The 12480-nt window shown below is 41.1% G+C and overlaps 1 protein-coding gene across 1 annotated transcript in view; it reads right to left on the bottom strand.

Moving 5' to 3' along the window:
• The window catches only part of zmat4a (zinc finger, matrin-type 4a), a 102925-nt gene extending 91569 nt beyond the window's left edge, over positions 1-11356 (bottom strand). Inside the window, exon 1 of the mRNA XM_041210226.1 lies at positions 11252-11356. Within this exon, the coding sequence (XP_041066160.1) occupies positions 11252-11356 (105 nt within the window). The remainder of the gene's footprint in view (positions 1-11251) is intronic.
• Positions 11357-12480: the final 1124 nt, after the last annotated feature.

The raw sequence follows: 12480 nt of genomic DNA, 5'->3' as shown, positions 1-12480 counted from the left end.
AGGAGGGATGATATGCGAGATTGAAGCCATATGGGTTGAGCTTAGGAACAAAAAGGGAGCAGTCACACTACTGGAAGTGAACTATTGACCCCAAACAGTCGGAGGAAGATGGAAGAGCAAAGATGGAGGCAAATCTCCAAGATGTGCAAAAACAGTACGGCAATCATAGTCAGCGATTTTAACTACCCCAATATTAACTGCGATAGTTTGTGTAAAAAGACTAGATGGAACAGACTTCTTAAGGTGAATTCAGGAGAACTTTTTTGGCCAGTATGTAGCAAGTCCAACGAGGGCATGGTTCTAGGCTTAGTTTTAGGAAATATAGCTGGCCAGATGGAAGGAGTGACAGTGGGAGAGCATTTTGGTGGTAGTGATCATAATTCAGTTAGTTTTAACATAACTCTGGACAAGGATAAAGATGAAACAGGAGTTAAAGATCTAAATTGGAGCAAGGCCAATTTTACTGAGCTGAGGAGTGATTTAGCAAAAGTGGACTGGAAACAGTGACTTGAAGGTAAATCAATGTCGGCTCAGTGGGAGGTGCTCAAAGGGATTCAGAATAAACATGTTCCCACAAAGAAAAAGGGTGGGACGGCCAAATCTAGAGCCCACTGGACATCTAGGAGCTTACAGCACGAGGTAAGCAGAAAAGGAAAGCTAATGTCAGACACCAGGAACTCAATGCACAGAAAGCTGAAAGGGATGTAGAAAGAGGAGGGGTGAAATCAAAAAGGAAGTTAGGAAAGCAATGTGAGGGCATGAAAAAATATTGGCAAGTAAAATCAAGGAGAACTCAAACATGTTTGATCAATACATTAAGAGTAAGAGGATAACTAAGGAAAGAGTGAGGCCCATAAAAGACCAAAGAGGTAACCTGCATGTGAAGACGGAGGATATGGGTATGGTTCTTAATTAATACTTTGCGTCTGACTTCACAAAAGAGGGGGCCAATGCAGACATTGTAGTTAAGGAGGAGGAGTGTGAAGTATTGGATGTGATAAACATAGGGAGAGAGGGAGTATTAAGGGAATTAGCATCCTTGAAAGCAGATAAATTACCAGGGCCAGATTAAGGAGACTGGTAGAAAGATTAGCGGGGGAGATGAGGACACTGTTTTTCACCCAGAGGGTTGTGGGGGACTGGAACTCACTGCCTGAAAGGGTAGTAGAGGCAGAAACCCTCAACTCACTTAAAAGTTGTTAGGACCTGCACCTTGAGTGCCGTAACGTGCAGGGCTACAGGCCAAATGCTGCAAAGTGGGGTTAGGCTGGACGGCTTGTTGTTTTGGCTGGTGCAGACACGATGGGCCAAGTGGCCCCTTTCTATGCTGTGAACTTTCTATAATTCTATAAACCAGGATGTCATTGAATGACGGTAGGACAAGCTTGAGGGGCTAAATGGCCTCTTCCTGACTTTATGCAATTACTGCTAAAATTCACTCGCGGAAGAGGGAAACTCACTGGGTGTTTTTAATTTTTTTTTCTCCCTGTTGTGGACTCCCAATTGATTCCAGCCACATAAAGTGGGCTCTCTTTGCACAGTGGACTGGCTTGTAGTCAAAAAATGCAAAAGTGACACAGGATGACTGGACCTCCATTCTTGTGGGTTCATACTCAGTTCCATTCACATCTCCTACACTACTCAATGAGTAAGGGTTAGTCAATTTTAAGTCACATGGAGAAATACGTTCAGCTGAACAGGACGGACTGAGCATTAGTCACTGTCTGGTTGTCTGCTGCCACTGCAAGATGACAGCCCATTGACAGAAAATTAGGTAGAAGAAGAAAACCATTCATTCACTCACAGCTTTCCTGCCCAGTTACTGTTTAAGTCAATGCTTTCATCATTTAATATTTTATAACAAAAATTACATTAAGTCATCAGATTATTCTGAGAAAGCAGATCGAGTGAGGAGCATCAGATTCCTGCCGCTCTTGTATATTACAGACTATATGTGCCAGATGGTGCAAAAGATGGGCCTAGTAACGTGCCACATATTTAAAAAGCACTAAGTGGGCAACCAAAGGTGACTCCCTGTTCACACCCTTGTTAATTGGGAGAAAAGCACAATTCTGCATGTCAGCTCCAACGCAGACTCGAAGCGCTGCTCACCCAGCTATTGCCATCAGTGAAACCATGGCAGGAATTTAGGGAGGAGACCCAAAAGGGGACAGACTTCCGTCTGGCCCCCTGGTATCCAGCCACACGCTGATTCATCTTCCCGTGTTGGTGCTCATTAAGTGTGAGCTCCTGTTGGGCTTTCCGTTGTCAAGAGGGAGTTGGCTGGTGCAAGGGGGTGAGCTTCCTGCCACATTATAGCAGCAGCAAATCCAGCAAAGCACCTTAAAGAGAAAGATACCCCAGGCATCACCTCCAATGGCAGGCGAGTTAAGGAGCAGAAATCATCAACCCCAGTTGGGGTGGCAAAGTGGGAAGGTCGGCCTCACCCACCAGGTCCTCCCTGTTTGGAGCAGGATTGCAGAGGGAAATCTCCTCCAAATATCAGCTTCCTCAAATTGGATGTAAGCACATGGACAATGGTGGATAGGAAGAGGCACCCTTGTCAATGTAGCCCACATAATTCTGATATCTCGTGTATCACAACATTTACAATCGCTAGCGCCATGTGACCCCCTGAAAGAAGCAAAAGCTTGGGATAGGGTCTTTTCTTTACTGTCAGAAATAGTACACAGCAAGTGGCTTAGTTTATGAAAAAAAAATTAAAAGTTGAACTTAATGGGATCTTTCTGAAGCTACTCTGCAGTACGCACGCACACAAAAGCTGGATGAGGGTGCGCGCACACAAAAGCTGGATGAGCATGCGCCATTGCAAGATTAGCTCAGTAACAGCTTGATGCAAAATCTGCAGTCTAATTAGCGCATCTGGCAGCCCAAATATTGGGATGCAATCTTTAGAAACACAGTATTTTTCTTGTTCAGGTTTATTCAGGGAAAAACTGGGAAATTAGAAATATGCCTTGTAGATATTTGTAGTCAGCTTCATGCAGCATTTCATAATGATTTGTGCGTAAGAATTCCAACCTAGAGCATAAAAAAAATAAGGAGGACACTCCAGTGCAGTACTGAGGAAGTGCTGCACTGTCAGATATGCCGCCTCTCAGATGAAACATCAAAACCAAGAAAATGTCTGGTCTCTCAGGTAGACATAAAAGATCCCATGGCCCTGTTTCAGAAAAAAACGATGGAAAATAACAAAACCATCACAAAAGCAACAAATTGCGGATGTTGGAAATCTAGAATAAAAACAGGAAAGGCTGGAAATATTCAGCAAGTCTGGCAGTATCTGCGAAGGGAGAAACAGAGTTAATCTTTCAGGTCGATGACCTTTCTTCGGTGCTCTCAGGTGATCAACTCACTCTCTGCAGGCCTTTAATACCTGGTCTAATGGGCCATCCTCCCTGGATAGGCCCAAAGCTCTGCTGGATATTTGATGAGAGAAAGACAGAAAGAAATGTATTGATATCCTAGGGAGCCACTATCAGCTGTGAACAGATAACCCAACTGTCATCTTCAGTGCAGCAGAGTGAAAGAAATTTCCAAAGCCCACTTCAAGCCAGAAAACTGCAGATGGTATTTGATTTCATATACCAGCAGACTGCATTTGTTTCAATCAAACAAGAGCAGGGGAGCTCTCTGAATGTGCAGATTAATATTTATCACTCAATCAACATCACGAAAACAGATTACCCCAGACTTTTATCTCTCTGCTGCTTGTGGGACTCTGCTGCGTGTAGATTGGTTGTCGCGCTTCTGTACAATTGTGACTGCAGCTGAAAAGTACTTTGTTGGCTGCGAAATGCTCAGGAAGCCCCCAAGGTCGTGAAAAGCATTATTTGAATGCAAGTTTGTTCTTTATCTATCTTTACAATTCAGAAAGAAAGCGTCTGTCTAGGTAGATTAATTAGCATCTGGCACAGATGTAAAAAAATTGTGCAAATTAAGGCAGTGGGGATTTGAAATAATTCTGCTGCTATAAAAAAAAATCACAATTTTTCTAAAGAACTGTTCTGTTCCAATTACTTTTATATCTTATTGTTCAGTTACCAGAGGAACAATGCAGTGAACTAGTTAAAAAGCATCAAGAGACAAGCGAACGGGCTGTTGAATAGAGATAGCATATTCCGAAAGCCCAAGGAGGTTATTAGGTGGTGTTGATCTCTGAAAGAGAGTTAGGTTTAATAGCCTTATCTTTTCCTAAAATGTCTGATGTTCTAAATCAGAAAGGAATGGGAATGGAATCTGTTCATTCAATTCCAAAGATAGTATAAAACATTAAGGCAAAAAGTCTGTATTTCCAGTGGCAGCATAACCATTGGAGTCAAAAATGGTGCAAGCTGGGTTTGGCATTTACTGAACCTGACTAACAAGGTGAGATCAAATCCACTGGTCTCAGGATTCTCTGGTTTCTTACCGGCTTTGAGTTTTTCTCTATTTTCTACAGCTGATGTTACAAGCAGGGATTTGGGATCTGATTTTATTGTAGTTTAAAGGCGTGAACTTTCCATTACATGAGAATATTTTGGCTCGAATTCCTAGCATTGCAGTTATTCTGTATTGAACCTTAACATAACATTGTTCTTTTATGTTCTGCACTATGTTCACATGTTCCTTTCCTTGGATAAGATTGCTTTTTATTCTTTCAATCAGCAAACACCATTGCCAAGTGGAAGGGGGTTTGAAACTGCTCGCTTTTGACACAACTGCCTCTGTGAAGAGTTGAACTGGAATATTAACAATGACATGCACAAAAATATCACTCCAGCCGTGAAAGAAACAGTAAAAATGAAGTAGAACTTGCTGTGTGTGGATTCAAAGAGTTAGGATGTTTCCTGCTCGTGACACACTAGGTTGGGTCCTGTGGGCTCAAGGCATTTTGTGACATTAATAACCCAGCATACTAATTTACGAATGATGTATTAGAATCATGGAATTACAAGGAGGTCATTTGACCCATCGCATCACTATCAGCTTTTTGGTTGAGCCATTCAATTAATGTCAGTTCCCTGATCTTTACCTTTAGCCCTGTAAATCTTTTCCCATTGAGTATTCATCCAATTCTCATTTGATTGTTCATGCTGAATCCACTTCCACCACCCTCTCTGGCAGTACATTCTAGATCTGAACAACTTGCTGTGTTGCATCAGGTTATTTTGCTAACTACCTTAAATCTGTGTGTCCACACTTCCTCCAATACTTTTACTGCTGGAAACAATTGCTCCTTATTTATTCTATCAAAACCTTTCATGATTTTGAACACGTCTATCAAATCTGCTCTTAGCCTCTTTGGTCTTTCCAGATAACTTAAGCCCTTCATCTCTTGACAAGCCAGCAAGTCTCTCCTGCACCTCTCCAAGACATTCGCCTGAAAGTATGAGGGCCAGAATGGGGCACAACTCTCCACCTGAGTTCTGAACTCTGTTCCTATCCTTCTTATTGTTTATAGCTTTTCCAAGTTTCATATCATCAGCAAATTTTGATACTACGCCAAGCCCAGGTCATTGATACATTATCTAAAAGAGCAGTGGTCCTACTGCTGACCCCTTGGTAACACCACTGTATACTTCTCCCAGTCTGAAAACCAACCATTCGTGACTACTCTCTACTTTCTATCGCTGAGCCCATTGACTGTTCACACAAGATGCCTTTAATTGCATGAACTTCAATTTTACTAAGAGGTCTATGTAGCACTTTAACAAACACATTTTAAAGTCAATATAAAACATCAATCGCACTACCCTCATCAACTCTCTTCAAAGAACTTAATCAAGTTGGTCAAACACAATTTGGAATCATAGAAAGTTTACAGCACAGAAAAGTGGCCACTTGGCCCATCATTTCCGCACCAGTCGAAAAATGAGCCACTCAGTCCAATCCCACTTTCCAGCATTTGGTCCATAGCCCTGCAGCTTACTGCACTTCAGGTGCACCTTTTAAATGAGTTCAGCATTTCTGCCTCTGCAATCCTTTTGGGCAGTGAGCTCTAGCCACCCATAACCCAATGGGTGAAAAACTGTTTCTTCATCCCCTCTAATCTTTCTACTAATCACTTTAAATCTATGCCCACTAGTCACTGACCCCTCTGCTGAAGTAAATATACCCTTCCCATCCACTCTATCCAGGCACCTCACAATTTTGTATATATCTCAAGAAAATATCCTCTCAACTTCCTCTGTTCCAAGGAGAACAACCCCAGCCTATACAATCTTTCCTCATAGCTGCAATTTTCTAGTCCTGGCAACGCCCTTGTAAATCTCCTCTGTACCCTCTCTAGTGCAATTACATCCTTTCTGTAATGAGGTGACCAGAACTGCACATACTACTCAAGTCGTGACCTAACTAATGATTTACATAGTTACAGTATAACCTCCCTGCTCTTGTATCCTGTCCCTCAGCTAATAAATGAAAGGATTCCATATGCCATCTTGACCACATTGTCAACCTTGTCCTACCTTCAGGGATCTGTAGACATTCACTCCAAGGCCCCTCACTTCCTCTACACCCATCAGTATCCTCCCATTTGTTGTGTATTCCTTTGCCTTGTCTGACCTCCCCATATACATGACCTCACAGCTCTCTGGATTGAATTCCACTTGCCATTTTTTGCCCACCTGACCAGCCTAGATTTGCCTTTAACAAATCCATGCCAAATATTGCTTATTTGCCCAAACTTTTCTAAATGCCAATTCATTTTGTCCTGAATTCTCATTCTCTCTCTCTCTCTTTCTCCCCCTCCACCATGTAGCATCCTTGGTTCTTTGTGGGTTGCTGATCATGGCTACCCAAACATCTCTCTCTCTCTCCATGATGCCATGATATCAAAATGGGGCAAATAGAAGAGGCAGGTCTTAAGAAGCTGGTGTGGGGACTGAAGCCACGCTGGTGCTATTCGCACTACGTTCTAACCATCTGAGCTAACTGGTCCCTTGTTCAGGATTATTATTTTAAAAATTTCCCTTAAGCTGACTGGCTTGAATAAATTGCTGAGTTTATTCCTCACCCCTTTTTAAACAAGGCTTTAATATTTGCAATCTTCTCGCACCACCACCATATCTGAAGAGGATTGGAAGATTGCGGCCTGAGCCTCAGCAAGATCCACTCATACCTTCCTCAGTAAACTCAGATGCATTCCACCTGGACTAGGTGGCTTTGCCAACCTTTCAAGTCCCTCCTCTTCATCTATGTTTATTCTTTCCAATATCATTGTTGCTTCCTCTCTTACCACTATATTTGCAGCATTCTCTCCAGTGAAGATGAATGCAAATACTCATGCCTCCTGCTTCCACAAGAAAATTTCTTAACCAGCACCTCCCTTCCTCTTACTTCTCTTCTTATTTGCATGTTTTTAAAACTTCTGGGTTCTCTTTTGTGGCTGCTGCTAATCTATGCTCATACTCTTTCTTTGCCCCCTCTATTTTAGATCTCTTCAAAGTGCTGGCATTTGGTGAGGCGGAGGACAGCACAAGAAAATTTGTTACACTGCACTTTAGAAAAACAATTATTAGTTGTATAAGTCCACCTAACATTTGAAGAATGACGCAACTGCAATGTTTTTATTGCCATTTTAAGTCATGTTTTTCCCTACCTTCTAATATTCTGCTGGCTCTCTCATGATGAAATTCCCTTCTATACTCCCATTATGTCAACCACTGGCAACTGGGACAGTGCCTACTTTGGATAATTTACTGTGGTTACAAAGCCTTGGAGATTCTACTTGTTGCAGATCACAATTGAAAGATTTAGGCCAATTTGTACTGCGGTACACAGCTGGAATCTGATTCTACTCATGGCTTGAAATAGATCAACTAGTCTTTTGCCTTCAGTTCAAAGAGCAGCAGGAAAAGATAACAGGTTTATTGGCTGAGGCACTGGTATATTGGTATCAAACAAGTTTGTAATGCCCAGAACTTATTACAATGACCTTTCATGGTTATTGCTGCTAGCTGGCCACAAGACAGAAGACTGTTTCCATGTATCCTGCAATTCTATAAAATAACGGTTAAGTGTTTTATATTTCTCTTTTCCATTTCTAATTTAAAGACACAATAGTATATTTACAATGTTAGGTGCCCTACATAGACATAATTCAATCAAGTGTTTATGCTGATACTAGAATTTATGAACATCAGCAGAATCAAGGAGTAAATTGCAGCCCTAAACTCACTGCCTGCAGATAATTATATGCTGAACAGTCCTTTTCTCTTTTAAATAATATTTGCTTTCTACCTTCTTCACTGTTACATGACAGGCATGATAAGCACACCATAAGGTGATGTGGTGTTTGGGATAGTGAGAAAGTATGCCAACATAAAATGGGATTTGAAGCTTTTTCCGCACAGGAACTATTCAGTATTTGATAAACAAAATATAGAACAGAAGAAGATTTTCATCTGTGTCAGAACATAAAATAAATCACTGCTTGATAAATACCTATGTGGTATAACTACCACCACTTCTGCAGCTTCAATGGGTTCCATGAAGTCTGCAAAAAGCCATAAAATTGCTCAACATCCACTGAAATCAATGTAAATGCAACAAAGTTCACTAAATAGTTTCATGAGATCACCCTGACCACACATACTCAGCCAGCCCATATTAAAAAAAAAATCGCAAACCCAGTTTGAGGCAGTTTCAGGTGAAATGACAATTGGTGGGTTTCACGTGCCCTCGCATGTACTGTTTACAACCAACTTTGAGGTCAATTCATTTGCACAGCTTCAGGTGAAGATTTGGGCAGTTGCAAAAAGCGTACTGGAAATGGGGCCAAAGAGAAGGGGATAAATAATGAGGCCCATATACAGAGATAAGGATAGACAAGCCTTTGTGAAAGCCTTTGGCAGGCAAAAAAAGAAGAGAAAGACAATCCTTACAGGAAAGCGATGAAGCAATACAGCACCTGGCCGTTTGGTTGCTGCTGATGTGAAGGTACATGGTTGACGTTGCCAATCCATAGCCACTCCTATAGGTCAGCGTTGCCACTAAAGCATGATAAGGAACCATACAATATTATGGTCCTTCATCAATTCACATCCCATCCAGTTTCTGCCCCTAACTTTCACTGCCAAGAGAAGCCTCTGCACTTACCAGTTGGTTACTAAGTAAGGTCTGGCCACCTGTGTTTACAGATTTGAGGATGGGAATCCTGGTGGGTTGGTACACAACACCTCTTTGCAGTCTGACCTGCAGATTACAATCTCTTACAAACCTGTTGAATAGGGAGACTCCTACTGCGAAACCCACTGGTGCCAGTAATAGCTCTGACATTACCAATAGAGTTGGCAGAAAGGCTTGTGAATCTAAGTGCCAGGCTGAGTCAACATGGTTTTTTAAAAAGGAAAATCATGTTTAGCCAATTTATTGAAGTTCTTTGAAAGGGTCACATGTACTGTGGATAATGGGGAACCAGTGGATATACTGTACTTAGATTTCCAGGAGGAAATTGATAAAGTGTCACATCAAAGATTCTTGCAGAAAATGAAAGCTCCAGTATGCTTTAGTGGGTAACATACTGGCATGGATAGAAGATTGGCCAGTTAACAGGAAGCAGAGTTAGCATAAATGGGTCTTTTTCTGGTTGGTAGGATTTGATGAGTGGTGTGCCACAGGGATCAGTGTGGGATCTCAACTTTTTACAATTTATATAAATGACTTGGATGAAGGGACCAAGGGAATAGTTGCTAAATTTGCTGATGACACAAAGGTAGATAGGAAGGTAAATTATGGAGTACGTAAGGAGGCTACAAAGTGTCACAGATAGGTTAAGTGAACGGGCAAAGATCTGGCAAATGGAGTGTAATGTGGGCAAATGTGAAATTGTTCATTTTGGCAGGACGAATAAAAAAAAAGCTTATTATCTAAATGGTGAGAGATTGAGGGGCTCTGAGATTCAGAGGGATCTGGGTGTCCTAGCGCATGAATCACAAAAACTTAGTATGCAGGTATAGCAGGTAATTAATAAAGCCAGTGGAATGTCATCATTTATTGTGAGGGGAATTGATTACAAAAGTAGGATGGTTACGCTTCAGTTGTGCATGGCACTGTTGAAACCACAGCTAGAGTATTGTGTACAGTACTGGTCTCCTAATCTAAAGAAAGATGTAAATGCACTTGAAGCAGTTCAGAGAAGTTTACTAGATGAATGCTCAATACTGGGCGGGTTGTTTTATGAGGAAAGGCCGGACGGGTTAAGTGTGTATCCACTGGAATTTAGAAGAGTAAGAGGCGACTTGATTGAAACACATATGGTCCTGAAGGGTCTTGACAGGGTGAATGTGGACAGGATGTTTCATCTTGTGGAAGAATCTAGAACTAGGGGTCATTGTTTAAAAATAAGGGGTCGCTCATTTAAGACAGAGATGAGGAGAATTTTTTTTTTCTCTCAGAAGGTTGAATGCTTTTGGAACTCTCTTCCTCAAAAGGCGGTGGAAGCAGAGTCTTTGAATACTTTTATGGCAGAGCTTGATAGATTCTTTATTAACAAGGGAGTGAAGGTTATCAGGGATAGGCAGCAATGTGGGGTTGAGCTGACAGACATTCAGATCAGCCATGATCTTATTGAATGATGGAGCAAACGCGAGGGGCCGAGTGGCCTACTCCTGCTTCTAATTCATATGTTCGTGTAAAAGAGCAAAGAATAGTCAGAAAGTATTATATAATTGTATTGCAAGTGTCCTTAAGTTTAAATTTAGTTGCCTTCAAATGCATGTAAATAGTACACATTTTAGCAGGAAAATGAGATTTTGCAAGTGGTCTAAAGCAGTGAGCTTACCAAAACCACTGAGACTTGCAAGTAGATGGGTGTCAAAGGACCTCACATAAGCAGCTCATACCTGTTTAGTTGCCAGCATGAGCTGACTAAGGAAAAGGAGTGGTTATTGGATGATTATATCAACAGATGTGCGCAAGTTAACAGGAAAATTCAGGAAGGCAAGATGAAAATTGCCCTACCTACACACTGGTGGTTGCAAACAGGGCATGACGGCTTCTTTGATCAACTCTGCATTGTAAGAGCTCATGAGCAAACTTTTGTAACATTAGGAGCTTTTGAGGTACTGTGTGTCATGTAGGGGACAATAAAAATATACTCATGGTTCTTTAGGAGGAATCACAAAACCTAAAAGTACTCATTATCTTCAACTTCCCTTAAAACTTCTTGACTAAATATAATTTGTTGAAAAAAGAAAATAGTAGTGAAATGAAATGTATATTTTCAAGTAAATAGCTGAAATCTTACCTCATAATGTGCCACTCTCTGAGACTCCGAGATCAGCTGGGCACTGCATACCTTACAGTAGGTGTCAGTAAATAAATTCTGATCAACAGTTCCAGCAGACTTCATCTAATGGAACAAAATGAATGAGATAAATCACATTAGACAGAGTAAAAGTCAAAGGAAGCTGTAACTTCTCAATCGGTATTTACACTTTTCACTGGTTCAACTATGCTCAGCGCTCCCGTGAACTAGCCTTGCTTTTTGTTCCTTCAGTGTTGCATCTACACTGCTCTATATATCCTTCCTCTTCATTGCATCCTAACACTGTTCAAATCAAGACCTCTTACAGCATCTCCTATTCTAAGGAGATAATTGCGAATCTTTAAAAAAAAAAGCATAAAATGGGCAATATCAGATCAGTCATCTGTTATACATCTCTCGATTTTCATTCGAAATTAAAATTTGGAGACATGAATAATGGGCAGCTGCTCTAATACTGTCCAAAGGCAAAATTACCCACTAACTCATTATTCCAAAACTACGAGACTCCTCTTTCAGTCTTCAGTCTTTTAAAGCTCATCATTCCTTCCTGACAATTTTCTCCTGCTCCTTCTCACCCTTGGTAGTGCCCTGCATTCTCAGCCCACCCCACCCAGGTTTGTTTTGCTTACTTTATATCAATGTATTGATGTCATCTGCAATTTGCACTTGCAACTATGTCAACTTTGGCTCAATGGTAGCATTCCCATCTCTGAAATAGAAGCTTGTGAATGAAAGACCCACTACAGAGACTTAAGAATGTAAGAAACAGGAGTGGAAGTAGGCCATATGGCTCTTCAAGCATGCTCTGCCATTCAATACCATCATGGCTGATCTTCTGCCAAATCCTTCGATTCCCTGAGAGACTTGAGAACATAATCTAAGTTGACACTTCAGTGGAGCATTGAAGGGTACAACAGTGACTACACATCAAAAGTAATTAATTGGTTGTAAAGCGCTTTGAGGTTTATTGGAGGTGCTATATGAATACAAAGATCTTCCTTTCTATTTTTCAATATACAACTAAAAGGGTTTTCCAGAACAGGAGAGTGGGACAAATTGGATAACTCTTTCAAAGATCTGGCATCGACATGATGGGCCAAATAGCCTCCTTCTGTGTTGGATAATTTTATGATTCTATTACATGCCTTTCAGAGATTGAATTAGATATTTTGTAACAAATTATATGAAACAATTTAGGAGTCATTCTT

Source organism: Carcharodon carcharias, chromosome 17, assembly GCF_017639515.1.
Source record: "Carcharodon carcharias isolate sCarCar2 chromosome 17, sCarCar2.pri, whole genome shotgun sequence".
Taxonomy (NCBI): Eukaryota; Metazoa; Chordata; class Chondrichthyes; order Lamniformes; family Lamnidae; genus Carcharodon; species Carcharodon carcharias.
Note: the sequence above shows the minus strand (reverse complement) of the source record. Positions and strands in the feature narration are given on the sequence as shown.